A 26,691-nucleotide genomic window follows, 5' to 3' on the forward strand; every position below is an offset into this window, starting at 1 on the left:
GCATCTTTAATACATTATATTGGGTTTTTCCCATCACACATTTAATGTGTGAAATTTCTAAACTCTTCCCCTTCACTTATCTAAATTGAACTTTGGCAGCCAACAGTTAACTGTTGGAGACTTGCTTCAAAACGATCAAACCCTTTTCTAGATCTGATTGCAAGAAGTCTCAGTGCCAAGATAGAAATTTCAGTCTTCATCATACACAAAATCAATATGTATGCTTTGCTCTGGAAAGAAAGCCACCTTGAAAATAATTAATAAAACATCAAAGCTACATACTACTTCAAAAATCCACATGAGACTGAAACATTCGAGGCAATTAAAAGAAATTATTAATTTATATAAGGTGGTACTTTTCTTTGTGTGTGTGTGTGTGTGTGTGTGTGTGTGTGTATATATATATATATATATATATATATATATATATATATATATATATATATCTCCACACTGAAATCTCAGTTTTGGCTTCAAAATGGCAATTTAAAATCTTAACAACATACCCATAGCAATTATGAATGTTACATTAAATACATAAGCTTTGAAAAACCATAAGAATAATTTGAAAATACTTAAATAATATCAAAAGCTACGGAGAAATGCAAACTACATTTCACTGAAACACAATGCATAGGCATATTATTAGAATTTGGAAAAAAGGCATAAATTTTATATTACAGTATGTACGTAAGTGAAAGGAGACCTCCATAAAACACATGCCAACAAAACAAATCTCATGTATCAGCTTCATTTTAGTGTCCTACAGAGTTAACTTTAGTTAACTTTATTTATTCTTATATGCGCCTTGCTTAGTGGTAGATATTTTAAAAACAGGTTTAAAAAAAAAGGTGACTCAGAAGCACACTAGATATGGAAGACACAGGGAGGGGTGGTGGTGGTGGGAGAGCGAGAAAGAGAGAGGGAGACAGAGAGGGAGAGGGAGAGAGAATGAATCACATATTAGGGAGGTGCCTGAGAAAAGGAAAGCTTGATAGAAGAGATGATATTTCTCTTGGCTTTTGAAGATGAGCCAGTTGTTCAAGGCTGTGAACGGAAGGGTGCACGTCCTGGACCAGGGTGAATAACTGCATAAAGAGGAAGATGGAAAGCTCTGTTTGGGTAAGATAGATAAGGGTCTTGTTTACCTGGCTTAGGTGTTTAGACTCTATCAGCTAGGCAACTGGAAGTCATTAGAGGTTTTCAATCAGGAAGATGACATGACCAGATCTGCATTTTGGAAAGATAACTGGCATCATCAATGAGATAAATGGATCTGTAACAAGAGAGATGAGGCAAGGAGTCTACTCAGGAGAAATCTGTGATACACTGTGACAGATGGTGAGAACCTGCAGTAAGGTGGAAGCATTGATGCTTCAGAGCAATTTTCTCTGTGCTCTCTGGAAGGCCCGAACCCTAAATCCAAGCCAATGTATTGATTTCAAGGACCCACAAGGCGCTTTACAACTTTATTTAGCACTTCAATAATATACATCTTTGCAGAGCACCTTTTTAGACATTTCTTAACCAAACCTCTTAAGCTCCTTAGAAATGAAAGGATAATACATTTTCTTCAGTATTAGAGAAAACATTCAAATAGAAATTCTGTTACTATGACCTGCATCAATGTCTTGAGAGCATCTACTGATCTACTTCTCTATTTGTCATTAATCTTGTACATCTGATGATACAGCAAAAGCTACAATGGTGTCTAATTTCAAATTGTATCTCCCTTCCTTATTAGTTTTGCTCTGTTCAATTTCATGAGCCAGCCAAAATGATGAAAAGACATGGCATTTGTTTGAAATTAGAGGAAAAAAAAGTAGGGTGGGTAGGAATGCACTAACCATGGTATCAGAGAACAAGGCTTTAGAATTGTTCTAGTCAATATTTTCATTTTAGAGATGAAGAAATCTTGACCCAGTGAGATAAGTGCTTTGCCCAACATAAAATTAACTGCTAACAAGCCCACGAGAAACCATGTGATTGTTAACTCATTTTTTCTAAAGCTGTTTATTTTATAAATTATAACAATGTTGTTAACAAAATTTTGGGAAAGAAGTTATTGTTCAAGGATCCACAGAAAAGATAAATATATTTTTACCCTTCTTAAATTAGGAAGAAGCTTGTTTTATTTGTATTTTTATTAAATGAGAGCGATAGTCATTTAGTATTTAGCTACACAGTTGCATTAATCTCCTAATCCTCTAATGGCACTAAAACATATATAATGAATTTGAAACCATTGATTAAAATGATTATTTCTTCAGGTCCAATATATGAATTCTTAAAGAGATCAGTCTAAGATATCCTTTGGGGTACCTTAATGATGATTTAAATCCTACAGCATGATTGAGTTGGTCAATTTCTCTTTCTTGAGCTGATTTTTAACCTTTTTTTTCTCCCTAGCTACAGCCTATTGATGGTTTGTATTTTGATAGTAATTAACAACAGTAAATGCATTAGTATTTAAGTCCACCTATGAGTTTTAGAACAGTGTAATTATTCCAGGACAGCACTGAACGGGGCTGCTAGGTAGAATTTGTGCATTGCATACATTTCCATTTCTTCATGTATTCAGAATACAAGTAATGTAAGGCTCACTGAGCAAACCTCACAACAATGACACATTGTTCAAATTCAGGAATAAGGGTGTTCTACTTTTACTTCCTATTATTCTAAAAAAAAGTAGCAAAATTTTTATTAAGTTACTTGGGGACAAAGTCATGTATGTAAAAATAAAAATGCTCTTCTGAAAGAACAAAATATCTAAACAAAACTTGAAGAAGTAGAAAAAATGCCTTTGCATATTTGTCAGAAGTAGTATTAATAACTGCATGATTCCAAAACACGTAGATATTTTGGAAAAAATATTCAGTAAAGATTAACCATCTCTATGATTCTAACACTAAGAATATAGAGGAGGCTCAATAAATTAATGTTGAATGTCTAATCCAAATTTGATATTAACTAATAAGTACAGCCACATAATCTCTTACCACATTTCTTAAATTCTTCCTCATTACTAGAAAGTAACATCCCCTACTTTAAAAGATCAAAATAAAAGCTGGTTTAATTGACTCTAGTTTTTGTATGCATTTGTGAAGGTGCATATCATTTTTACATAAATTGGAAAGAAACTGTTATTGCTAATACTAGTCTCTATTGTCTGTCTGCACACTTCACCTAGGACTATGGATTGTGTGTTGAAACTTCCAGTGTTTGAAGATCTGCTTCTTTGCCCTTTGAACCGTAAGTCACTTTTGTCCCCAAATATTGTTTGCTGCATTCTGATTGATCTGTGTGCTTTTGCATCTTCCCCAGGATTCCACAACTATGCCACATTGCTTAAACCGTGCAGAGTGAGCACAAATATTTGATAAGCAAAGGTGATTTTTCTAAGTCTTTGTACAGGAAGAAATGGCATTGTTGCTAGTGTATGATTTTCATATGTCTCATTGTGATGGTTAAATTAAAACAAAACAAAACAAAAGAAAACAAGCTTGGCAATGAAATCAGAAAAAAAAAATAAGGACAATTCTCTGTACTGGTACATATATAAATTAGGATTACCTTAGCTGGGTCTCTGTAATCATTAGCAGTAATGTGCTTATTAACTTGTTAGTTTAATACATATGGCATCAAAGTAAAACCTAATGATGGAATCAAGCAAAATCACAAAATGATCGTTTTCTCTCTTTACCCTAAGCTGAGCAAGGAACCTTTCCAAGCAGTGTGAACTCACTGGCTTCCCCATAACGCTACAGAGCTCACGCTGCCATATAACTGGGAATCGGAGAGGTGAGGTCATTTCATCACTCCTTGGAAAAAAATGCAAAACGTCTGCTAAAATCTGACTTCATTTGATTTACTCTCCAAGACTGTTTTTTATTAAATATGTTTGACTGCTATCTCTAATTAAATGTAGAATTAATTTTGGCAAACTAACCACAGATGCAGTTTATGTTCAATTTTATCAGACAGATTTATTTATAAGCTGTCAACTTCTTGAAAGACTTCATTTTGGAGCAGTTTTAAATTGCTAACAGTAGCTGTAAATGGAGCTACTGTTCTCTGGAACACTAAAGGAAAAGTATGCTATAAATGTCCATTCCATCTGTGAGGAATCATAAAACAATCACATTCCTTTATTTTTTTTTCCTCCGTAGGACCTTTATTAAATTAGTTCAACTCAATTAAAAATAACTTCAAAAACATTTCAGAGCCCTTTGTTTCATGGAATACTTGGAACTCTCTGCACGGAACGTCACCCTTTTAACTAATCCCTTTTAGTAAATGGAGGAGAATAGTGGTATTGTGACTTCAGACAGTGCTTTCAAGGGTCTCTACTGTACCGAATTGAGGTCACTGCAAGACAATGCTCAACACCCAATAGCCATTCAAACATTCTTCACAACTCTATCAAACGTGTCTTTCTTTCTCTCACCCGCTTTCTCTCATGGCAAACTCAGAGGACAATGGAAAAGCCTCTAGCACCATTTATGGTCACCATATTTGCACATGACAAAGTCTATTCTTCCTGGTTTGCCAACTCCCTGTAAAAAGAATGAACCCTAGGATAGATTTTCCCACCATTACTGTTATTCAAACTTATTTTGTATTTAATTATTTTTGTTGTTGTTGTTAGAGGGCTGCTCCATGGCATTTGAGAAGCTGACTTGCTATTTTCGTGCATGTGTAACAAAGCAGAGACTAAATGCAGAATTAAATATGTCACATTATAGCCAGCATATGCATGATGGAGCGCACAATTTAGTACAAAACGGAGACAAATGAGGAAATTGGAATTATTATACCTTGTCTTCTTGTCTAACATTAACAGTATTATAAAACTTACTGTTTACCCATGAACCACCATGCTTGTGCCCCACAAGCACTATTTAGTTTTGCTTGGGAGTTTTTATGGCTGCAGCCACAAACAAACAAAATCAATTGCTGTAAATTTTTCTCACCAGGGCTGCTCCTTTTTGAACGAAGAAAAAAAGAAAAAAAAGATGTATCCAGAGCATCATCCTCCAAACAAACAAGAGGAGCACATATTTGCAAGCTATATAGTAAAGTTGTTGCAATGAAGATTTTGATTTTAATTAAGAATGGGATTTGTAGGACAATTAGTGAGATGTAATATTCTTTGCAAGAAACAGTACCCTTATTGGAAATACCACCTAAAATGGAGCGGGGGCATTTGGTGCTGCACAGAGACTTATATCTATGGGTTTCTACAGTTAATGAGAAAGAAAAATACAAGGAAAATGTAGGTACCTCACCTGAAATGCAGGAATACAAATACCGTTTGCCTGTTTTTTCTTCCCCCTCCTTAATTTTTCTTTTTAATTTAAACCATAGAAATCTGTGCTGTTGAGATTTCAACCAGGTAATCATCTTATCATTAATACGTTTATGTTATTTCTTCACATTGACTTTAAACCACTGATCATTAGGAGTATACCTCATCTTTTTTGATGATTTTACAAGGACATAATAATATACTTAATAGTAATAAAGGCAACGAACTCTCCAGTTATTTTTGGTATGCTCAGCTGTCCTGACATTAAAAAGAGGGCTTTTTCTTACAGTATAGAAAATAATTTGTGTAATTGCTTAAATGTTGGAATGACCATTTCCTTTACAGTACATGAATTTTCATGTGTTATAAAAACTAACAATGTATTTATTAATCAAATGCCTGATAATTTCCCATGTCTATTCAATTAATTTCATAACAAAATTTTCATTTTTCCTTTATAAGCAGTAAGATTAAACATTACCAAGTGAGTTAAGGGATCTCCTTTCTCTAGCAGATGGAAAAGATACTAACAGTGAGTATGTCACCAGATATTATGCTGTCAATAATAAAGGCCAAATACATATAATCACATATATGTCATTTTAAACAGTGTAGTAAGCCCAAAACTCTTCACTATTTATTCTATAGTATTAAGCATATTCTATCTGCCAGGCATTACACCAAACAATGGTAGAGTACAATATACAACGAGGATATCTTAATGCAGTTTATCATATGCTGGAATGACATACATCTAAACCAGTATAATCAGTCACACTGTGTGAAGGGCAGTAGATACACAAATAGGTATAAGATTTCTTTCATTGTACAAATTGAAAGTGCAAATTCCCCACTATGGCAGGCAGGCTGGATAGAATCTATGGTAGCTTTTGAATTCCCACCTGAAAAGCATCATGGGAAGTATATTAGGGTTGAGAATGAGATGTATAGAATTTAACTTGGGGAAGGGGTAAAAAAGAACACTAAAGGGAACAGAAACATGTGGATTATAATAAGGAATATTTAGTGGCCCATTATTTGATGATGCTATTCATATGGGATTAGGGCAAGGCAGGTCTGGAAGTTCAGATTGAGGCCATAGTGTAGCTGGTGGCCCTTAAGTGCTATCCTCAACTGCAACCAATTGGTGTAGGAAGAGATGGGGAGCCGGAAAAGGACTTCCAAGGCTACTTGAGGATTTCAAATGAGAAGGGATGAGAGAATGGGTTTTTTTCTGTGCCAAAGGAAAGGAGAAGATGCATGAAACAGAAAAAAAAAAATATGTGCTTTGGAAACCAGATATGGTGGCTGAGAAGAGGAAAGGAGCCAATGTGATCACAAAGGTCTTACACCAGGCTGGCTGGATCTATAAATGGTTCAACCATGTGAAATTGCCAACTCAATACATCCTTCAAATAATATTTGAAGAAAGGCAGTAGAGAGGTAAGAAAGCTCCAAGGAGAAAAATGTGGTCTGTGTCTAGATTCAAGAAACAAAAGGATGAAGTAGAGTCAGTAAAATGGTTACATGAAAGTCTCCTGCAGACCTAGAATTCACACTTAATTTCCGTAGTGTAACTGAAAACATGGGAGAGTTGTTTTTCCCTCCAGTGTTAGCTTCAAAATATAACAGATTTCATATTTTGTATAACTTTCCAAAACCTAAAATTCCTGATTCATCATTTTGCTCCTTTACTGTCCTTTAATTAAAGCCCTATGTGTGGCATTTTTAAAATGAAATTTCAGTTTAAAAATATGTCTTCATACACTTTACTTCAGAACACAGTAAAATATAAACATAACACTTCACCAATTCAAGCACGCAACCAACCTACCAGTTACGATAACTTTGTAGTTATTATCTTCAATTTCAAAAAATGGTTTTCCTCATGCAATTTTGAATCATATTTTACCTTCGATTTGATTCTATAACTTCAGTGGAAATTCAAAAGGTGTGTATTGTCCTTTAATAGCTGTCCCATTATAAGAAATGCTAAATCTTAACTATGGCTGTCTTGCTCCTGATTAATAAGCTTTGTAAAATATCAATAATGTTAAATGGAGCTTCAGTATAATCATCTGGATATTTCCTTTATTCACTCTTTTTTTTTAATTTTAAAAAGTTTTTTAAGGTTATTCATTTTTGAGAGAGAGAGAGTCAGAGCATGAGTCAGGGAGGGGCAGAGAGACAGAGAGAGAGAGAGAGAGAGAGAGAGACAGACAGACAGACAGACAGAATCTGAAATAGGCTCCAGGCTCTGAGCTGTCAGCACAGGGCCTGATACAGGGCTCAAACCCATGAACCATGAGATCATGACCTGAGCTGACTGAGCCACCCGGGCACCCCTCCTTTATTCACTAACTACCTTGTGGAGAAAGTGTCAATATCACACTTTCATAAGGATTATGTGGAAGACAGGCTGACTTCAAAATTCCCAAAGACCACCTGAAAATGGAGGGTATGTGTTCTTACAGGGTGATAATAAAGACAGCTGACCCACAGAGCCACCACATTCCAACCCATTACCTTTGTTCAAAATAAAAGGACCCATCCTTCGGACTGACCTTTCCCAGCAAACAAGAACTTAGCCAGAAAGAGGTGCAAGAGGTGAATGTCAGCTCTGTTCACCCCTATTCATCTCCTCAACTGGGCTCCTTTGGGCCATGGGAAAACTGCACAGTTGAGTCTGGGGCTCCAGCCTACCACATGCCAGGAATTCTGTTCTATGCATTCCATATACATTATCTCCATTAATTGTCAAAATAGCTCTGAGCTGCAATAATTGTGCCCATTTCTGAGGTTAGCTAACTTGCCTAAGATCACAGTTAGTGGCAGCATTCAAGTTGTTGGATTAGCATTCTGACCTCAAAGACCTCATTCTTATCCACAATGAATTATTGCCAGTATCATTATGTTAAACAAATATTTAATTTCATGCTTTTACATAACTATGCTTTGTTAATTATTTGGCTATTATATACACGTATATTAGTAGTCACGGGCTAATTAAGTCCCACATTTACAACATAACAGTTTCCTTAGGTGGCAACTTCCTAATAAATGGAGGAAGGTATATCTAGAAAGATATTCCACCAAGGGTTTCAAATTTTGTCAGCTGAAAGAAGAAAAAAACTTTTCCATTTTGGAAAAAAAAAACTTGTCATTAACAGAAAAGAAAAACTACTATTAATTTTTGGCAAACAAATTACAAACTACTATTAATGGGACAAAGAAATTAACTCTAAAAGTATCTCTCCCTTTAATGCCCTCTTCAAAATAAAAGCTTATTCAGCACACTCAAATTAGTAAAAAAAAAATCCCCCAAATTAAGATAAACAGTATAAGTTATCCACACAGACAAGCGAGCCTATGCTAAAAACAAAACAAACAAAAAATCAAATTACACTAATAATATTTTACTTGGTAATAAAATAGTTCTTAAAGCATTTCTCAATTCAAACTAGTTTTGCCAAATCAAAAATTTTCTTTTGGGTAGTTAAGAAGGTCAGGAGTATACCAAATGATTTAAAAACCATTTTCCCTATTACCATCCATTTTCCCAAAGGCAGCATTGGCAAACAATTTGGCTGTTAAGGGAGAGAAAACATTGTACATTTTTTTTTCATTGTCAAAATAAACCTTAGTTAAGAAACTGCTGGTTGCAAATAATTTAAAACCTCTCAAGTATTGGGTAAAATCAGTATATACTGCAGGCTACATAGCCTTAGAATGTTTTCCCCTTAAGACATGACTCAAGAAACAATGGAGAGTGCGTGCTAATTCCCCCAGTACCTGTATAAATGTCACAAGAATAGAAAATCCATTTGCTTGTTTTTAAGGTAATCTTAAACTCACAGATTTTGGATTATAGAATTTCACAAACAAGAAGTGGACGTTGAGGGGGGTAGGAGGGAGAGAGGGAGGGGAAAGGAGGAGGAAGAGTAAACTGCCATACCTTAGGAAAATTTAGTTTCAAAATATATTAATGGAGCTAGAGGGCAGGAGAAAACTTCAGAAATGATTTCCCAGGGACTGATGTTTCACCCATGAAATCAAACTTTAAAAATGATGTTATTATTTCACTTCTAGTAACTATAGTTCTCTCCATGGAGTCTGAGGGGCCTAAGAAGCCCAGGAGAGTCAAAACATTCAGGAAAACAGTTCTGGTTTTGTTTTTTGTTTTTTGTTTTTCCTTTTAAATTAGTCACTATATACAAATCCACTGAGGGTGGTGAGGATTTTCAAACTCAGTGAACACATGACTATAAAATACAAGAATATAATCAAATATTCAAGGTTTAGAATGTTATATTCATTCATTCAATGAATCATTATTTTTGTCCCAGCAATATTTCAAGAATACTTTCAAAGTGCCAAAGACAGGGTTCCAAGATCTTTAAACAAAAATGACATATAAATATCATGTTTTCACAAAATTTAGAATGACCTGTTTTCTTAATTATTTAAATATACATTTAATTAACTTAGTACCAACGGCTCCTACATATGTTTCTACATATTGGACACTGCCCAGGCAGCTACAGTACAACCACATGTTTAAAGAACTACCAAGTGCATTCTCTCTCTTTCTCTTTCTCCCTCCCACCCCACAATGTACATAATGTATATCTATCAATATCTATATGTATATATATGCACATATATATTAGATTGTTTTTATTGTATAATCATTAGCAATAATAATTATTGTTCCATAAATTACCAGAATATTAATCATAATTATGAGTGAAATGCATTGATAAGACAAAAGGTTGTAACGCCAAATTTTCAAAGACAGATGCTGTGGTTTAATTGCGATGCCCTCCTTATGCACATATTTAAACAGTAATATGAAGCAATAAATATTCCTTATCTTTATTACTCATCTTCTCTTGTGTCCATTTTTACTTTTATGTGGTTATTAAAGTATATGGAATAAAACCAATTGGGTGCTTTGCCTACAAGTGTCAGGCAGATCTACTTGGTTACTAGAGTGTAAAGGTCTACATGGGGAAGATAAATTTTTCTTTGATAAAATGATTAAAATGGCAGATTATATGCTCTTTATTCCAGCTGAGAGAAAATGCCCTGAAAAATTATTATGAATGAGATATATTGAGGAGCAAGAAACTTCAATTTAAGGTGTAACCTCCAGTTATAAATTCTGAGATCATTTAATTTTCTACTGCAAATAATATGTTTGGAATATGAGGAAACAATCCATCCCACTTTTCTAGGAAACGATTCTTAAATTTTTTTCCTCTTTGGAAATCTTCCTTTTAATAGTACTTAAAAGTATATGGATCTAAATATTTACAGCCTCCATTTATTCAAGCAACAGGCAAAAATAAAAGCATCTTGTTTCTGCGCACCACCCCTCCCCCAAATACAGCCAACAGGGTCTCAGTATAATGAAGAGAAAGACAGGCCTCTTTAGTCTTCACCATTCTTCCAACTAATATCCCAGAAATGGGCCAAAAAGCAGGCAGAGGGACTTACATTCCCCTAGGAATGCTGTGAGCAACGCGTGAGAATCTCTGAGCTTACATTTTACAATTCTTAAAAGGAAGTATAGACATCCATGACCATAAATCTCAGCCTCTTTGCCCAGTAAATCAAGGTTGTATCAACACAGGGCTACCGAATCAAAAATATATTGATCCTACATATTTTCAATATCAGTCTAATGGCGAAAGTAGATTTTAACAGAAAGGATTCATTTTGAAGACAGACTGAACTTCTCCCCACCCCCAATAATGATAACCTCTGGAGAAGCTGTTTTAGCAACTGTCCACTGTTGTCATTTACATAATGTGGTACGTTTTTTTTTCTCATTAATATAAGAGCAGCATGATATCACAGTTTCTGCTAGCAAAAGCTGCCTTAGTGAGGCTTGCGTTGACACTGAACTACCAAACATCGCCATGCATACCTGCCGAATCCAGAAGAAACTATCAAACACTATTTGGTAGAGCAGGGGAAGCACGGAGAGGAGACACACATATGGATTTGATTACTTGAATGTAAGTGAATAATCTGGCAATCTAATATTAATTAAGATATTTTGAATGATTTACTAAACACTACAGGCTAATTTTAGTCTTCCTTCTAGCTATCTATCTTCTGATCATTACTATTTCAGATGATTTGCTGTTTCCACTTGAATATGGCTATAGATTCTTACATTGATAAAATATTTTTTCCCCTAAATCAGTCATTCACAAACGTTTCCATCTCAACACATTTGAGAAACATTATACAATCCTATCGACAATAGCAGTCCATTATGGCAGTAAATCTTAATTAGGGACATATATTTAAAAGAGAAGTAATTTTTAAAGTGCCTTGTTCACTTGGCCTTCTGAATTGCACCCCATAGAAGGGTTGTATCCTATGGTTCACAATCATTTCCAATTTACTGAATAAAGTAACAAAATGTTTAATTATCAGTTTTTATGCCTGAGATACTTATAATAAAATTGCTGATGACTCCTTAAAGAGTATTTAGATAACACCAGTAATATACTGGTTGCAAATGAAAAATACTGGTATTCATCCAAAAGTCAGTAACATATCTGTGTGAAAATATCTGTACATTTCAGAGGGTAAAAATATTAGTGAAGAGGGAAGATAAAAGAAACATAATTTCTAGCTGATCAATAATTCCTTATTTTAGCTCTTGCTTCTAACAAATTCCTCCATATCAAGGAGAGAGCAGATTTTCTGCCTCATCCTAAAAAAACAAAGAATGACTGCTATTCCCTTCCCCCCAGTTTCTATATACAGTCACTAAAACCATCTGCATTCCAGTCGTCATTACAAATGATCGCTTTGCCAGATCTAGTCCCATAAATTGATATATTGGAAAAACTGGCATGAATATTTTAATGCCCTGACATCCTAAAGAATGAGCTTTAGGTTTTATTTTTATATATGAATATTAGGAATGTATATATGATTATACACAAATGTCTTTATATATTCATGCATAGAAAAATCAATCAAATAGAAAACTTAATTTTTGTTAATCTTTTAATGTATATGCTACAGAGTTATATTGTCATCTTTGATAAATGTGGGAAATTGAGGCACAGAAGTACCCTCTAGGTGATAACCAAACAGCATATGACAAAGAGCAGAAAGACTGGTAAAATGCCCATGCCTTATGTGCTTTCCTCTCTGGTCTAAACACCAGATTGCCATAGAGATTCCTATAAGGAATTCTTTAAGATGAGACCTGAATAGTTAAAGTAAATGAAAGATGTATTCTGAATGTGGGGATTCTCAGCTACTATATTTCCTTCTTCATTTCTGTAAAGTTAGTTGGCTCTCTACAAGTGTTTGGGATAATAAAAGCATTTATATAAAGTAGTTCTAGTAGCTTTTTACAATTATTAAACTACATCTATTACATAAGAAATGGAAAGCATATAGGTGTATTTTTTCCTTCAATGAAAGGAATTGATACATAAGAGCAGGTATAACAATTTAAGGACAAAGAATCAGTATGCCCAAAATAGGCGTTTAATGACTAAATATTTTAGATGACTAAGAATCAGAATATGTGATTTTAAAATATCTTGAAATCCCCAGAAAATGGAGATTGCCTCATATTGTAATTTTTTTCTTATCCTTATTAATCTTCTTAGACTTTTTGTTGACGTAGATCTTGCTTTTAAAGGAAACAGCAAATCCATCATTTGCAAGTGTCTTTTCCAAATCCTTAACTTCACACTCAGTGAAAGTAATTATTTGCCTCACTTTGTAATGATAGTTGGCTAATGGAAGGGAAGCATAAACTCATTCACTTACATTTCTGTGTGACCATGAAGAGCGCTCCTGGAACGATAAAGTGTTCCTTCTTACTATTTGGTTAAAGACCACTGACTAAAACAGCCCGAGAGCTCAAGGAAACATACGGCTCCTGCAAGTGAGACAATAAAATTATATATTAGTAGGATTATCTGTAACAAAGGCACAAATATAAGAAAATAACTATGGTCAGTGAGTCCCCTCAGCGGAAAAAAAAATCAGACTATTGGACAAATATTTGGATAAATGGAAATATTTGGATTAAAATATATCCAAGGTATCTGCAAGTTTTACTGTACATTTCATTATTTTGGTTAACAGCTTACTTGTACCAATACACTCTCAGTGTCAGATAGAGCAAGATATGTGCCTTAAGCACTTCGGGGTAATTGGCGGTGCGTTTTGGGCACCCAATCTGAAAGTAAATCATGAGACCGTAGGGACTGACATTTAGAGACAGACTAAATTGCGTAACACTGAAATATCTGAACTAGAGCTCTGTGCACTTGGGAGGATTTGGAGAGGGATGCCACTGAACACCTGACAGACAAGACTGCTTTTTGTTGTTTTTCGAGCCTACAAGTTGACAGAGAAGTGTCGACACCTTATGGAAAAACCTGAAAAACATTCCAGTGAGCAAGAATTCTGCTGCTCTATTTTCTGTACTTTCTTTCTTTTAATTGTCATTCAGAACAACTTTTGAAGAACAAAGCCCAAGTGCGTTCTTAAGTTTGGCTCTTTGTTCACCAATTCAAAAAATAAACTTGCTTTGCGACGTTGCCTGACAAGAAATCACAATATTTCAGACACGCTCGACTTCTCAGAGGAATACACAGTAGGTATTGATGTTTTTTAAATATCACAGGTCTTGTATTTAAGCTGAAACACAATAAAGGGAATATAGAATACGAATGAAATAGAATTCTATATCATAACAAAATTATTAATGATATTTTGTTGTACATTGTATCAATGATGTCTTACTGCATGAAACTAATGGCAAAATTTGAAATTTGAAAAGCATCTAAAATACAAATTAGATTTTCACACAAAAAAAGAGGAAGTATAAAGTGAATAGGGGATACTGTTCTATAATAAATTTTAACGAAACAATCCAGTAATGGGATGACAGAGGCAAATGGCAAAAACGTTTTACCAGCATAAAAGAAATCCATTCTAAGATTGAAACTATAGTATTTTTCTTTAAAAGAATCCAGTGTCTCAAGATGTAATACACGGAAATCCTAGTTAGGTGGGGGCTATTAGAGTCATCTAGTCATTTATTTTTTTCTAACTATTCTTTCATTTCCACCTACCCCCTCCTTTTTCACCTACTGAAATTCTACTCATCTATTTAAATGCAAGCTCCCCCATGATGCCTTACCTGAAATCTGCAATCAGACTATTAACTCTTTCCAAGATATTGCTTGTTTAATCCAGCCTCTGTCTGGGTGCTTTGTGGGATGGCATTTACTGCTTGACAGAGCACTGCATTTTTGAACTACTTTACATCCTAGAAAATTCTTTCTCACCGCAAGCCAAACTGAACTCCCTATAATTTTAGCATGCATTCAATAAACATTTAGAGAGTGGCACCTATTTAGTATTAAAATGGGTATGAGGTACAAATGTGAATAATGTACAGTATCTGGCCCAATTTAAATCCTGGCTCTGAGAAAGTTTCTTTTCCTCTTGATTTTAACATTATATGTGCTCATTATAGCTGTTGAAAACTTCATAAAACATAAAGAAGAAAATAGTGATGACCCATAGCTCAACTACCAAATGGATGGTAACTATTTAGGTTTGTTGTATCCCGCCCTTTTCTGCTCCCTCCACCCTGTGCCCCCACCTCTCTTCAGTTCTCCCCACAACCCCAGTATCTTTTATCACAGTTAGAAGCTAAGTTGGTTTCTGCTTAGCTGGTTACTGCTACATACTTTCAAACAGAGTCCACCCAGAATGTTGGTACCCTAGAAGAAGGGAAACCCATTTGACCTCAAGGGCATTGGTTTTCATCCCACCCCTATTCCTGAAGAAAGTCCTCAGGTTACAGGAAAGTGGGTGTGGCTGAATTTATCTCATTCATTGTCTTCTTTCTCTGTTATTTTGGGGAAGAATACATCTCTAAAGAAAATTGTATTTACTTTCTAGTCCTGGGCCAAATGCTATTGATTTTTTTTCCAATTATTTAATTGGATCTACTTTAATGACCCCACCAAGGAGAATTCTCTCTTTACAAACAGGGTCTCTACATTATTGGACCAGCAGAATATTATACTTCTTATCCAGTCCTGGGAAGCGATATCTGTCCTAACTTTTAGAGGCTGAACCACATGGCATCTCTTGAAATAGTCTGCTTCCCCAGTAAATCACACCCGACAAGAGATGGTCTGGCCCATAAAGCCTACAGACTCTTCTTCTGGCAGGAACTGGTTAGACCTAATGGTCCTTTGTACTAAAATTGGGGTTAAGCCATTTAACTAAAGGTTGCATGTTGAGCGGACCCTAAGCATCATTATCCAAATAACTGATGTAAAAGTTTCATAGATCAAGACAAGATACTTGTGTAAAGACACCTATAATTGATTGTAAAAATGTACACAAATTCTTCCCACACCTGTATGAATACCCTTTTACAATGTAACTTTACAGCTGCTCCCATTAAGAGGTAAAGTCTATTTTCCCAACTCTAAATCTAACATTAGCAGTGGTCCAAGAAAGTACTTGTGTTTGGGGAGTGTTCACTCTTGCTGCTTTTTAGACCCCAAATATTTCCACACACAGCCTGAGCTAATACACTAGAGGAAGTAAGACCATATGGTGAGATGCCCCGACCATCCAAATTGGATTCATACAAGAATATGAGCTAAATAAAATGGTGGCTGTTTTAAGCCAATAAGTTTTGAGGTGGTTTGTTAATAATAAAAAATGGTAATGGGTACAATACCTTTCTTACCCAATCTGTTAATCAATACTTTGTGGTTAGGGCTATTCAACCAGTCAAAATGTCACCAAACTGTGTGTTCCATGAGCAACACCCTCAAAGGAACTTTTCTCCATTTTGTCCAAAAAGAATTCATTATATCAAAAGAATATAATATTTTCACGTTTATCTGTATTGATACTTGTCATCCTAGTTCATTCATTTTAACCATTAAATGAATAAACCTTATACTTTGTCTGTCGGAAAAATTTCAGTTGTTCACTTTCTTCCAATCAAATATTGCCAAATTGCACTCCAAAGTCACTGTACCAATTTCCACTACTACTAAAATTGTAGGAGAGCTCTCACTGCTCTTCACCCTTATCAACATTGATACTGCCATTCATTTGTGGCAATCTGATGAGTATGAATGGTATATTATTTTAATTTGAATTTCTATCACAAGTGGTGAAGTTGCAGATAATTTTATTGGGCACATAAGTAAGATGCCTGTTTATCCTTGTTGCCCATTTTACTATTAGGTTGTTTGTTTGTTTGTTTTTCTTCTGCTGAAGTTTTAAATGCTTATCATTTGGTGGCTATAGGTTTTACAATATCTCCTGTTAGTGGCTTAGTTTTGTTTTGTTTAGTTCTTTTCATGGTCTCTTTTGATGTATAGAAAATGCAACTTATTGAGGCCAAATTTACTAACCTTTTCCTTTATGAAATCCTACTTAAACTTGAGGTCATAAAAATACTCCAATTTTTAACTGTAGAATTTTTGAAGTTTTGCTTTCCACTTTCAGATTTTCAAGCCACCTGGAATTTATTCTGTCACCAAGATCTAATTTTATTTTTTTCCATATGGATAACCAATTGTCCTTGCACCATGTACTGAAGAGCCCATACTTTCCCTACCAATTTGTAATGCCACCGTGGTCAAAAATGATGCCTTCATACATGAATTTAACTGTTTCTCGACTCTCAATTCTTCCCTTCTCTGCTCTATATGATGGACTTAAAGCCAATCCATACTGTGTACACTTTTTGGCTGTATAATAAATAATTAAATTTTAGGGAAAGCCATTCTCAAATCTATACTTTTTCAAAATTGTCTTGGCTACTTCCTCCTTTCTTTTGTTTCCTCAAGTAAATCATCTACAAGTAGAGCCTCCCTTTGGGAATGGTTGGCGATAGCCTGAACTTTACTAAAGACTGTGCACTACAAATCCTCTTTTCACCCCTCACCATCTCCAGTCCCAACAAACACATGTGCATGCATGTACATACACACACACACACACACACACACACACACACACACACAGATTGTGCGATAGACAGAGGAGAGAGTGTTTCTTGATTATTCCAAAAAGCATAAGAAAAGGGAAAAAAAGACAATTATAAATTACAGGATTTTACAATTAAGTAAAATAGAATTTGAATAGTTTCTTTCTTAACTCTAGTAATATAATATTATCTTCCTCAAGTAGGTGATCTCCTCCTTTCTCATCCCATATAATGTTGGGGAACTTTCTTTACTGACTTGCCCTCTCCCTAGATTTTATTTTTGTGTTTGTTTTTTGAAACTTGAACAGAGTCTAGATTTCAGTTTTCCTGACAGAGGATTCCTGGTACCTCTTCCTCTTCTTCTGCATTGGAATCCCTTTGATTGTACTATCAAAAATAACTTTTTAAATAGCAACTCATTCCTTTAGACTCATCCTCCTTCTTACAATCTGATATTGTATTCCAAGATTACCTTAGTCAACCTCTTAGCCAAACAGTTCATTTTTGCTGATTAAAATTAAATTCAAGGATCAGTTCTTCTCATTGTTACTGTTGTGTGTGTGTGTGTGTGTGTGTGTGTGTGTGTGCACCAACGCGAGTGCATATCTGAGTGGTAAAATATACATGACATAAAATCACTGTTTTAACCATTTCATAGTGTACAGTTTAATAGCATTTAATATAGTTGACCTTTAAACAATAAAAGGGTTAGGGACTCCAACTCTCCTCACAGTAGAAAATTCACATACAACTTTTAACTCTCCAAAAACATTACTAATAGCCTACTGATGACCAGAAGCCTTACCGATAACAACAGTCAATTAACATGTTTGGTACATTATATGTATTATATACAGTACTCTTACAGTAAAGAAAAGAAAAAAAAATGCTAAGATAACCATAAGGAAGAGAAAACACATTTACAGTACTGTACTATAAAACCGCAGTGAATAATTGGACTCAGGCAGTTCAAACCCATGCTCTTCAAGGATCAGCTGTATATTCACAATGTTATGCAACACAGCCTCTATCAGTTCCAAAAAATGTTCATCATTCCAAAAGGAAACCCTGTACCCATCAAACAGTCACTCTTCCCTTGCCCTCCCCCCTGGGCTCCTTCACCATTCTACCCTTTTATTTCTATGAATTTAACTACTCTAAGCACTTGATATACGTAGAATCATACAGTATTTGTTTGTTTTTTTTTTACAGCTGGCTTATTTCACATAGCATAATATCTTTAAGGTTCAGCCATGTTGTAGCAGGTGTCAAAAAAGCTAAATAATGATCCATTGTGTATATATAACACACGTTATTGTTCCATTCATCTAATTATGGACATTTGGGTTATTTCCACCCTTTGGCTATTATGTATAATGCTGCTAGATACATTTGTGTAAAAGTTTCTATGTGGACATATGTTTTCATTTCTGTTGGGTATATATCTAGGAGTAAAACTACGAGGTCATACAGTAACTTTATGTTTAACTTTTTGAGAAACTGCCAAACTATTTTCCACAGTGGGTTCACCATTTCACATTCCAACCAGCAATGCATGAGGGTTCCAATTTCTCCACATCCTTACCAACACTTCCCACCACTCTGCTGGATAAAAAAGTTATCTTTCATTGGGGTTTTGATTTTCATTTCTATAATGACACGACATTGAGCATCTTTCCTTGTGCTTATTGGCCGTTTGTATACTTTCTTTGAAAAAAATGTTTATTCAATCCTTTGCTACTTTTTAATTGAGTTGTTTGTGTTTTTGTTGTTATAAGTTACTTATATATCCTAGATACTAAACTCTTATCTTACACAATTCACAAATATTTTCTCCCATTCTGTCAGTTATGTCCTCATTCTCCTTTTTTTAAAAAAAATTTTAATGTTTATTTATTTTTGAGAGAGAGAGAGAGAGAGCACGAGCAGGGGAGGGGCCGAGAGAGAGGGAGACAGAGGATCTGAAGTGGGCTCAGAGCTATCAGCACAGAGCCAGATGTAGGGCTTGAACTCACAAGCCATGAGATCATGACCTGAGCTGAAGTCAGACACTTAACCCATTGAGCCACCCAGGTGCCCCTATTTCTTCTTTTGTTGCTTATACTTTTGGTGTCACATCTAAGAAACTACTGCCTAATTCATTTTCATAAATATTTGCCCCTGTATTTTCCTCTAGTACTCTTATAATTTTTAGTCCTTATTTTTAGGCATTTGATTCATTTGGAGTTAATTTTTACATATGGTATCAGTTAAGGATCAATTCTACAAAAATGATTTTGCCATCTTTTGTATGTAAATATCGAGTTGTCCAGCAGTAATATTAGTTTAAGAAGCTAAATTACCAATTAAACAAGTGAGCAATGAATTCAGTTCAATGTGAATAGTCTTCTCTCATTTTTTTTTTAATTTCTATGTGTTTTTATTTATTTTTGAGAGACAGCAAGACAGAGCGTGAGCAGGGGAGGAACAGAGAGAGAGAGAGGGAGACACAGAATCCGAAGCAGGCTCCAGGCTCCAAGCTGTCAGCATGGAGCCCAACATGGAGCTCGACTCACAAGCCGTGAGATCATGACCTGAGCCGAAGTCAGACGCCCAACCAACTGAGCCACCCAGGCACCCCTAGTCTTCTCTCCTTTCTATAATTGGTACCCAAATGTTTTATTTTCACGATATCTGTACTACTGTCTATCACACTCTCATCTGATGTACATCTTGGAATAAGCTGTGAACTTTCACTGTTGCATAGAAGTTCCATCCTATCTCACCTTTTTTTTTTAAGTCCACTCTGTAATCCACCTTCCATATTATTGCTATTTAAACTTTTGAGCATATTTGTATTTCACCTGGCTATTCTTGCTTTATTTTCAGAGAAGTTCTGAGCATTTACAGAGAACTGAGTTCTGAGAATCTAGAACATTCTATGTCACACCTATCAACTTCCAAAGTTTCCAGCTTTACCAATTTACTTCCTTATCTTCCTTACTTTCCATAAGTTTTAATCACTAGAATGGTGTGATAATGTCTGGAAATAGGTAGTGGTCAGCGACTTTTGTAAGGCATCATGAGCCCTTTATTATTAACAGAATTGGTTACAGGTAAAGCTTAACTGAAACGATGTTAGTGCTCACCTCCTTATTTCACCACTTAGATCTATTAATATCTACATTAGTACTTTTCACCATGAGTTCTCTACTATAAATTTCCTGCTCTTAGGGTTTCTAAAGCCAATCTTCTATTTTTAATCTTAGCATAATATTACAAATATTACAAAGTCCAAAGACTGCTTTGGAAATACTTAATTTAGGATACTACTTAACAATCCATTCACACACACACACACACACACACACACACACACACACGCTTTCAACTGCTTGAGACATTGGTATAAATTTGACCCCTCTACTGAGTTCCTTCACCCGCTGATGTGCTAGCTGTACCTGTAAATTACAAGACTTATTAACAAGGGAAGTTCCCAGAAATGGTCATAGGGCTTAAATGGATTTGAATGCTATCACTGTCTTAATAAACTACATATTCTTTTTTGGATAGCAAAAGGAATCTAAAGGAGAGACTGGGTGGCTCAGAAAGTTAAGCGTCCAACTTCGACTCAGGTCATGATCTCATGGTTTGTGGGTTCCAGCTCCGCATTGGGCTCTGTGTTGACAGCTCAGAGCCTGGAGCCTGCTTCAGATTCTGTGTCTCCCTCTCTCACAGCCCCTCCCCTGCTCATATTTTCTCTCTCCTTCTCTCTCTCTGTCTGAAAAATAAACATTAAAAAATTTTTAAAAAGGAATCTAAGAATGTGAGAACAAAAGCAACATTGTCTTTAGTAAGACAATTTTCCTTTCCAAAAATGCTATGGCTTCTTCGTCTTGAACCCTTAGCTCTCACCTTCTCCAGACTCTCCCTGAAGAGGCCGGTCTGCCCAGCTCCTGGACACACATTGACCAAGTGTGTTATTCCCACCAGAAGAAAAGGTCTGGGGGCGCCTGGATGGCGCAGTCGGTTAAGCGTCCGACTTCAGCCAGGTCACGATCTCGCGGTCCGGGAGTTCGAGCCCCGCGTCGGGCTCTGGGCTGATGGCTCAGAGCCTGGAGCCTGTTTCCAATTCTGTGTCTCCCTCTCTCTCTGCCCCTCCCCCGTTCATGCTCTGTCTCTCTCTGTCCCAAAAATAAATAAACGTTGAAAAAAAAAATTTAAAAAGAAAAGGTCTGGCTCTTGCCCATCCCTCCAATTTTATCTTCTAAAAAGTATGCTCCCCACCATTTGTGATGTTCCAACCACACCCACATCCTTCCTGTTCCTTGAACCTGGCAACATGATGCTCACCCCCAAGACACCTTGCTTGCTGTTCCCAGACCAGGAAAGTCATCCTCTGCAATTCTTGTGACTGACCTGTCCTCATCCTTCAGCTCCAAGTTCAAAGGAAATCCTTCCATAGAGGCTCTAAATGTCTGCATCCTCTTTCCTTCCTTCATTACTAACACTCATGTCAATCTGTAATTACCTTTTTTAACTTAAACATTGTCTCCTGCCCCCAGTAGAACAAAGTTGCCAGAGCAAGACCTCATTTGAATTGTGTTTGCTCTGTCCACAGTTCCTAACATATAATAGGTGCTACATGTAATAATAAGTAACTATTGGAAAACTTAATGATCAGAACAATGCACATCAACTTACTGGTAAGAGAGTTAAAAAAATATGTGTATCATTCACATCTCTATCTTCTCTGCAGACTATGAATGACAAAATATTACTTCTATATTACTATTATATATAAAAGTAATATATACTTACTTTTTTAGTATAAATTGCTATGATATACTCAGAGAATGAAAGTTACTTTTAACATTAATCTAATAGAAATTGGATGTATCTGGTCTTTCCATGCCAAAATAATCACATAGTTTTTAAAATATATATATATAGGAAAACATTTGGACTATTCAATATTTTCAATCATCTGTGTACCATTACCTTCCATTAAATTGGATTCTTACAAGTTTAGTACATATCTCTGTGTCAGAGGATTTTCTCTAGCCATGTCTCTCACTTGGTTCTATTTCCCAAGTATAACCCTGACATTACAAACAACTAGGCTCCAAACCTCCACTAAATTATCTGTTCTTCTTTACTGAATACAGAATTGTTGTTTTGGCTGGAATTAGTCAGGCACAGTTAGTACAATAACACTCAGTGCCTTCCTGTGTAGCACCTGCTACATGTTATTTATTTCTTGTTAGCTACATAGTACAACAAATTGTGTCTTTTAACAGCTCATTGAGTAGAAGAAGAGAAAGTGATGGCAGTGGGATTGTTGAAAATGTTCAATGGTGTCAATATATTTCTTCTCAAATAATCCAGCTAGTAAATTTGCACTAATAACATTTATTTCTTTGAAAAATTTCTCTGCCATATAATTTCCAAATGACCTTGAGCAGACAGCAGCATGAGTAGAATAAGTACAGACAATGACCCCTGGCTTTTAATCTGTTAGCAAAGGTTACTTTAATTGAATAAATGCAGTATATGGAAATGAACCAATACTTCTTTTCAAAAACCTTAAAAATGTTAAGGCAGCATCTGGATGTTAAATTTCGGTAAATTATTTACAGTTTTTTGGATTTAACAGTATGATTAAATGCCACATTGTTAAGAGAATAAAATCTATATTAAGAACTTTTCCAGAGTGTTACACAGTCACTGGAACATCTTCTAGAACAGCACAGCTGTACTAAGGTCTCCCAAATCTATGTGTATGCACACATTTTACATTTCTCATCAAATCTACTAATTCGGTTTTACCAATGGGCACGATTCAACAAACAGCACTTGAATAAAGCGCAGGGAAAAGCAGTGGCTACTATTTTTTTTCCCCATCTGTGAATTTTGCTTTATTATGTTAGAGACTCCAATTGAACTTTGTTTCAAGCTATTAACCTATGACAGAAGACTGTGGAGATAAGATTTCACTGACATATAGAACAAAGAAAAAGAAAGAGTGTGAAAATTACAATGACAAGGTTGCCTTAGCAGTTTTGAGGTGGTAAAATGAAATCCCTGACTAATAGGCCTTGCTAACATAGGAAGGGTGAGGAAGTGAAGAAAGAAGGACAATCTTGGGTTGAACTTGAGAGTCTTCCTGAGGACCCATAATAGATACACACTGCTGTTGCAAACTTCAAACTGCAAAGCAAATTAAAGTGTGCCTCTAATTGTTATAACTTGTGCAAGAAGTTCACATGCAAGAATAAATTAAGAAGCATTAAGAGTAAATTGTTGATGTTATCTAAGCAGGCTTTTTTTGTGTGAAAAAACACCAAAATCTTTGTGTTACATTTTATAAATTATTCAGTCTTCCTGGTTTTCAGGAACTCAAATATCTTCAAGGGTTACTTCCTCTCAATATCACTATCTTAATTTTCAATCGAACTAAAAAAATAAAGTATAAGAACATTATAAAATAGTCTAACCTATGAAAGAATTATTCATGAAGATTATATAACATCATATGAACAAGCCAATATTCTGTACCAAAGTTAGGCTCTAAATGCTGATTCGGGTAGTATTTCTCAAATATGGGATAAAAGATTATGTGCAAGATGTAATGGAGATATGAGCTTATTGTAGCTCATTAACAACAAAATCTTCTTCCTGAAAAACAATGCCAATGTTTTCCTTCCTAGCCAGCATACGTGTCTTCTGATGAGAGAAAATCGTTAAGGAGTCTTAGAGGCTTAAAGCTAGAAGGAATGGACTATTCTAGTGTTGTTTTTCCAGAACGAGCCACAAGGATACGAGAAAGTTTCAAGTCCCTATTTTGCAAACAAATTTTGAATCTCTTTATTTTTAAAATATTAAAATTTCACATGCATTATGATATATATATCATATTATGTGTATGTATAATATGACATAGGTATGTGTGTGTGTGTGTGTGTGTGTGTGTGTATATATACATATATATATATATATATATATATATATGATAAAAAATTTTACCTGTGTTATTGGTTGGATCATTGTGAATATACACACAGGAACATTTAATGAATGTATGTTTAACTAGAACTGAAAAACTACTGTGTTGAGAAATACATAAATCAGAAAAGATTATCACAATGAAAGGATTTAAAAAATTCTATACTGAAATGACTATTGTTAGCGTCAATCGCTTATTTACTTTAAGCAGTAAGTTACATCATCTATAGATTTTATTGATCCAAAGGCAAAAAAAATAATGCTCACTGGAAAAGATACTTTTATAATCTAGAGATCACTTCTGGGAAACCAAAGGCACATCTTCAGAAGATCATGTAACCCAGAGAGTTCATAGATGTAATTTAAGTAACCTCTGAAATTTTTCCATTAAAGTAATGAATTAAAAAAATAAATAGCTTATAGTACCTAAGACACATAGAGAATGCTTACTGACACCATAATCATCACTCTTGATACAGTGTCACTGCAAATAATTACTAACTCACAGCTCATGATGATGCAATATGTGCCATTCTGATATCCCATCAACAGAAGCCAGTGAGCAGAGCCAAGAAAAGTATCCTTTCAGACATGACTCCACTGAAGGAGATCTTTGCAGATGAGCCTGGATTGATTAAGTCACAGCACTTCCATATCTTGAATGCAATATCATGTCCCAACATGCTATTTGAGTTTTATGGTCGTTTGGTTTATTCTTGGACAGCCACATAACCAAGGGCCTTGCTCATCAGTAAATAAAGTCCCCGACAACTATTGTTTCACTCAAACCACACATAATCCTGGCAGACTCGACTTCTTATTTTTAGTAGTTCAGATCACCACATTACTATAATCTGTAAGTCTCTGGATGGAAAGAATACTACTAAGAAAAAGCGACACAGTACATTATTCACTGAAGAATGAAGACAGCCATTACTTCTGGTCCTTCTGATAACATCAGTTATAATGTTGGTAGCTGATAAATTTATTTCACTTGTTCTATTGTCCCTTTTTTTGTCATGTCAAAGATGAATTTGTCCCTAAAACACACTTACTTAAAGTTTATATTAACAGCTTTGCTTCCAAGTACTCTTGTTAGAAAAAATATATAAGTAAATGAATTAAACCCATTTTGCTTTTTAAAATATTTAGATGGAACCATGACAAATCTATAACCAGTCAACTAAGGAGCTGGTGAAATATAATGCAATTTCATAAAATATATAGTTGTTATAATTCAATTTTCAATGGAGATTATAAAATATTTCCTCAATTCTAACAACAAATTCTTTTTGCCAGTGAGTTACTCATTTAATGTAACTATATTCAGAACATGTGAATGAAAGGGAATTTTCTGATTGGGAAAGGATTCAGGATAAATTTTTCTAAGAGACAATAAGGGCAGAAAGCAGCTTTAGTATAATCACAACCAGTTCAATAATTACTTCTGTTTTTTCACAATTTAGGAAATCATGTCTCATTCTTTTCCCTGATACTTAAGAAAATCCTCCCTCAGTAAGAAAAGAGATTACTGTACCATACTACTACTTACTTCTTAATCTTAAAAATGTTAAGAAAAAATGGATGCCTGGGTGGCTCAGTCTCTTAAGTGTCCAACTGTGGATATCAGCTCAGGTCATAATCTCATAGTTTGTGAGTTTGAGCCCCACGTCAGGCTCTGTGCTGATGGTGCAGAGTTTGCTTGAGATTCTCTCTCTCTCTCTCTCTCTCTCTCTGCCCTGCATTCTCACTCTCTCAAATTAAATAAATAAACTTTAAGAAGCAAGAAAAGAAAAAGAAGAACAAACCTTTGCCCTTGGGATAGGGAAAGATTTCTCAAATAAAGCATAAGAAGCACAAACTACATGAGAAAACAATTGACAAGTTTGATTTTCTAAAAATCAAATATTTGCACTTCAAAAGACAATGTAAACAAATGGAAGGCAAGCTAAAGAACAGGTCAGTAGACTTGGAATACATATATCTGAAAAATAACTTGTATGCAGCAAAAGGAAAAAAAACCTCTTATAACTCCAAAATCAAAGAAACAATTCAATATAAAACAGGCAAAAATTTTGAACATACTTTTTCATGAAAAAAGATGATTTTTCATTTTAAAAAGCAATGACCAGGGGTGCCTGGGTGACTCAGGGGGTTAAGTGTCTGATTTTGGCTCAGGTCACGATCTCACGGTTTGTGAGTTCGAGCCCAGTGTCGGGCTCTGTGCTGACAGCTCAGAGCCTGGAGCCTGTTTCAGATTCCGTGTCTCCCTTTCTTTCTGCCCCTCCCCAGCTTGTACTCTGTCTCTGTCTCTTAAAAATAAATAAATGTAAAAAAAAATTAAAACAGCAATGGTCAGCTAGCACACAAA

General features: G+C 35.2%; 1 protein-coding gene across 3 annotated transcripts in view; it reads right to left on the minus strand.

Annotated features, from left to right (window-relative positions):
• The window catches only part of SOX5 (SRY-box transcription factor 5), a 1,014,136-nt gene that overhangs the window by 539,689 nt on the left and 447,756 nt on the right, over positions 1–26,691 (minus strand). For all 3 annotated transcript variants that reach the window (XM_047867514.1, XM_047867512.1, XM_047867515.1), the window contains one exon: positions 13,121–13,232. In XM_047867514.1, coding sequence (XP_047723470.1) covers positions 13,121–13,122 — 2 coding nt within the window. In that variant the 5' untranslated portion in view covers positions 13,123–13,232. The remainder of the gene's footprint in view (positions 1–13,120; positions 13,233–26,691) is intronic.

The sequence above is a fragment of the Prionailurus viverrinus genome, chromosome B4 (genome assembly GCF_022837055.1).
Source record: "Prionailurus viverrinus isolate Anna chromosome B4, UM_Priviv_1.0, whole genome shotgun sequence".
Lineage (NCBI taxonomy): Eukaryota > Metazoa > Chordata > Mammalia > Carnivora > Felidae > Prionailurus > Prionailurus viverrinus.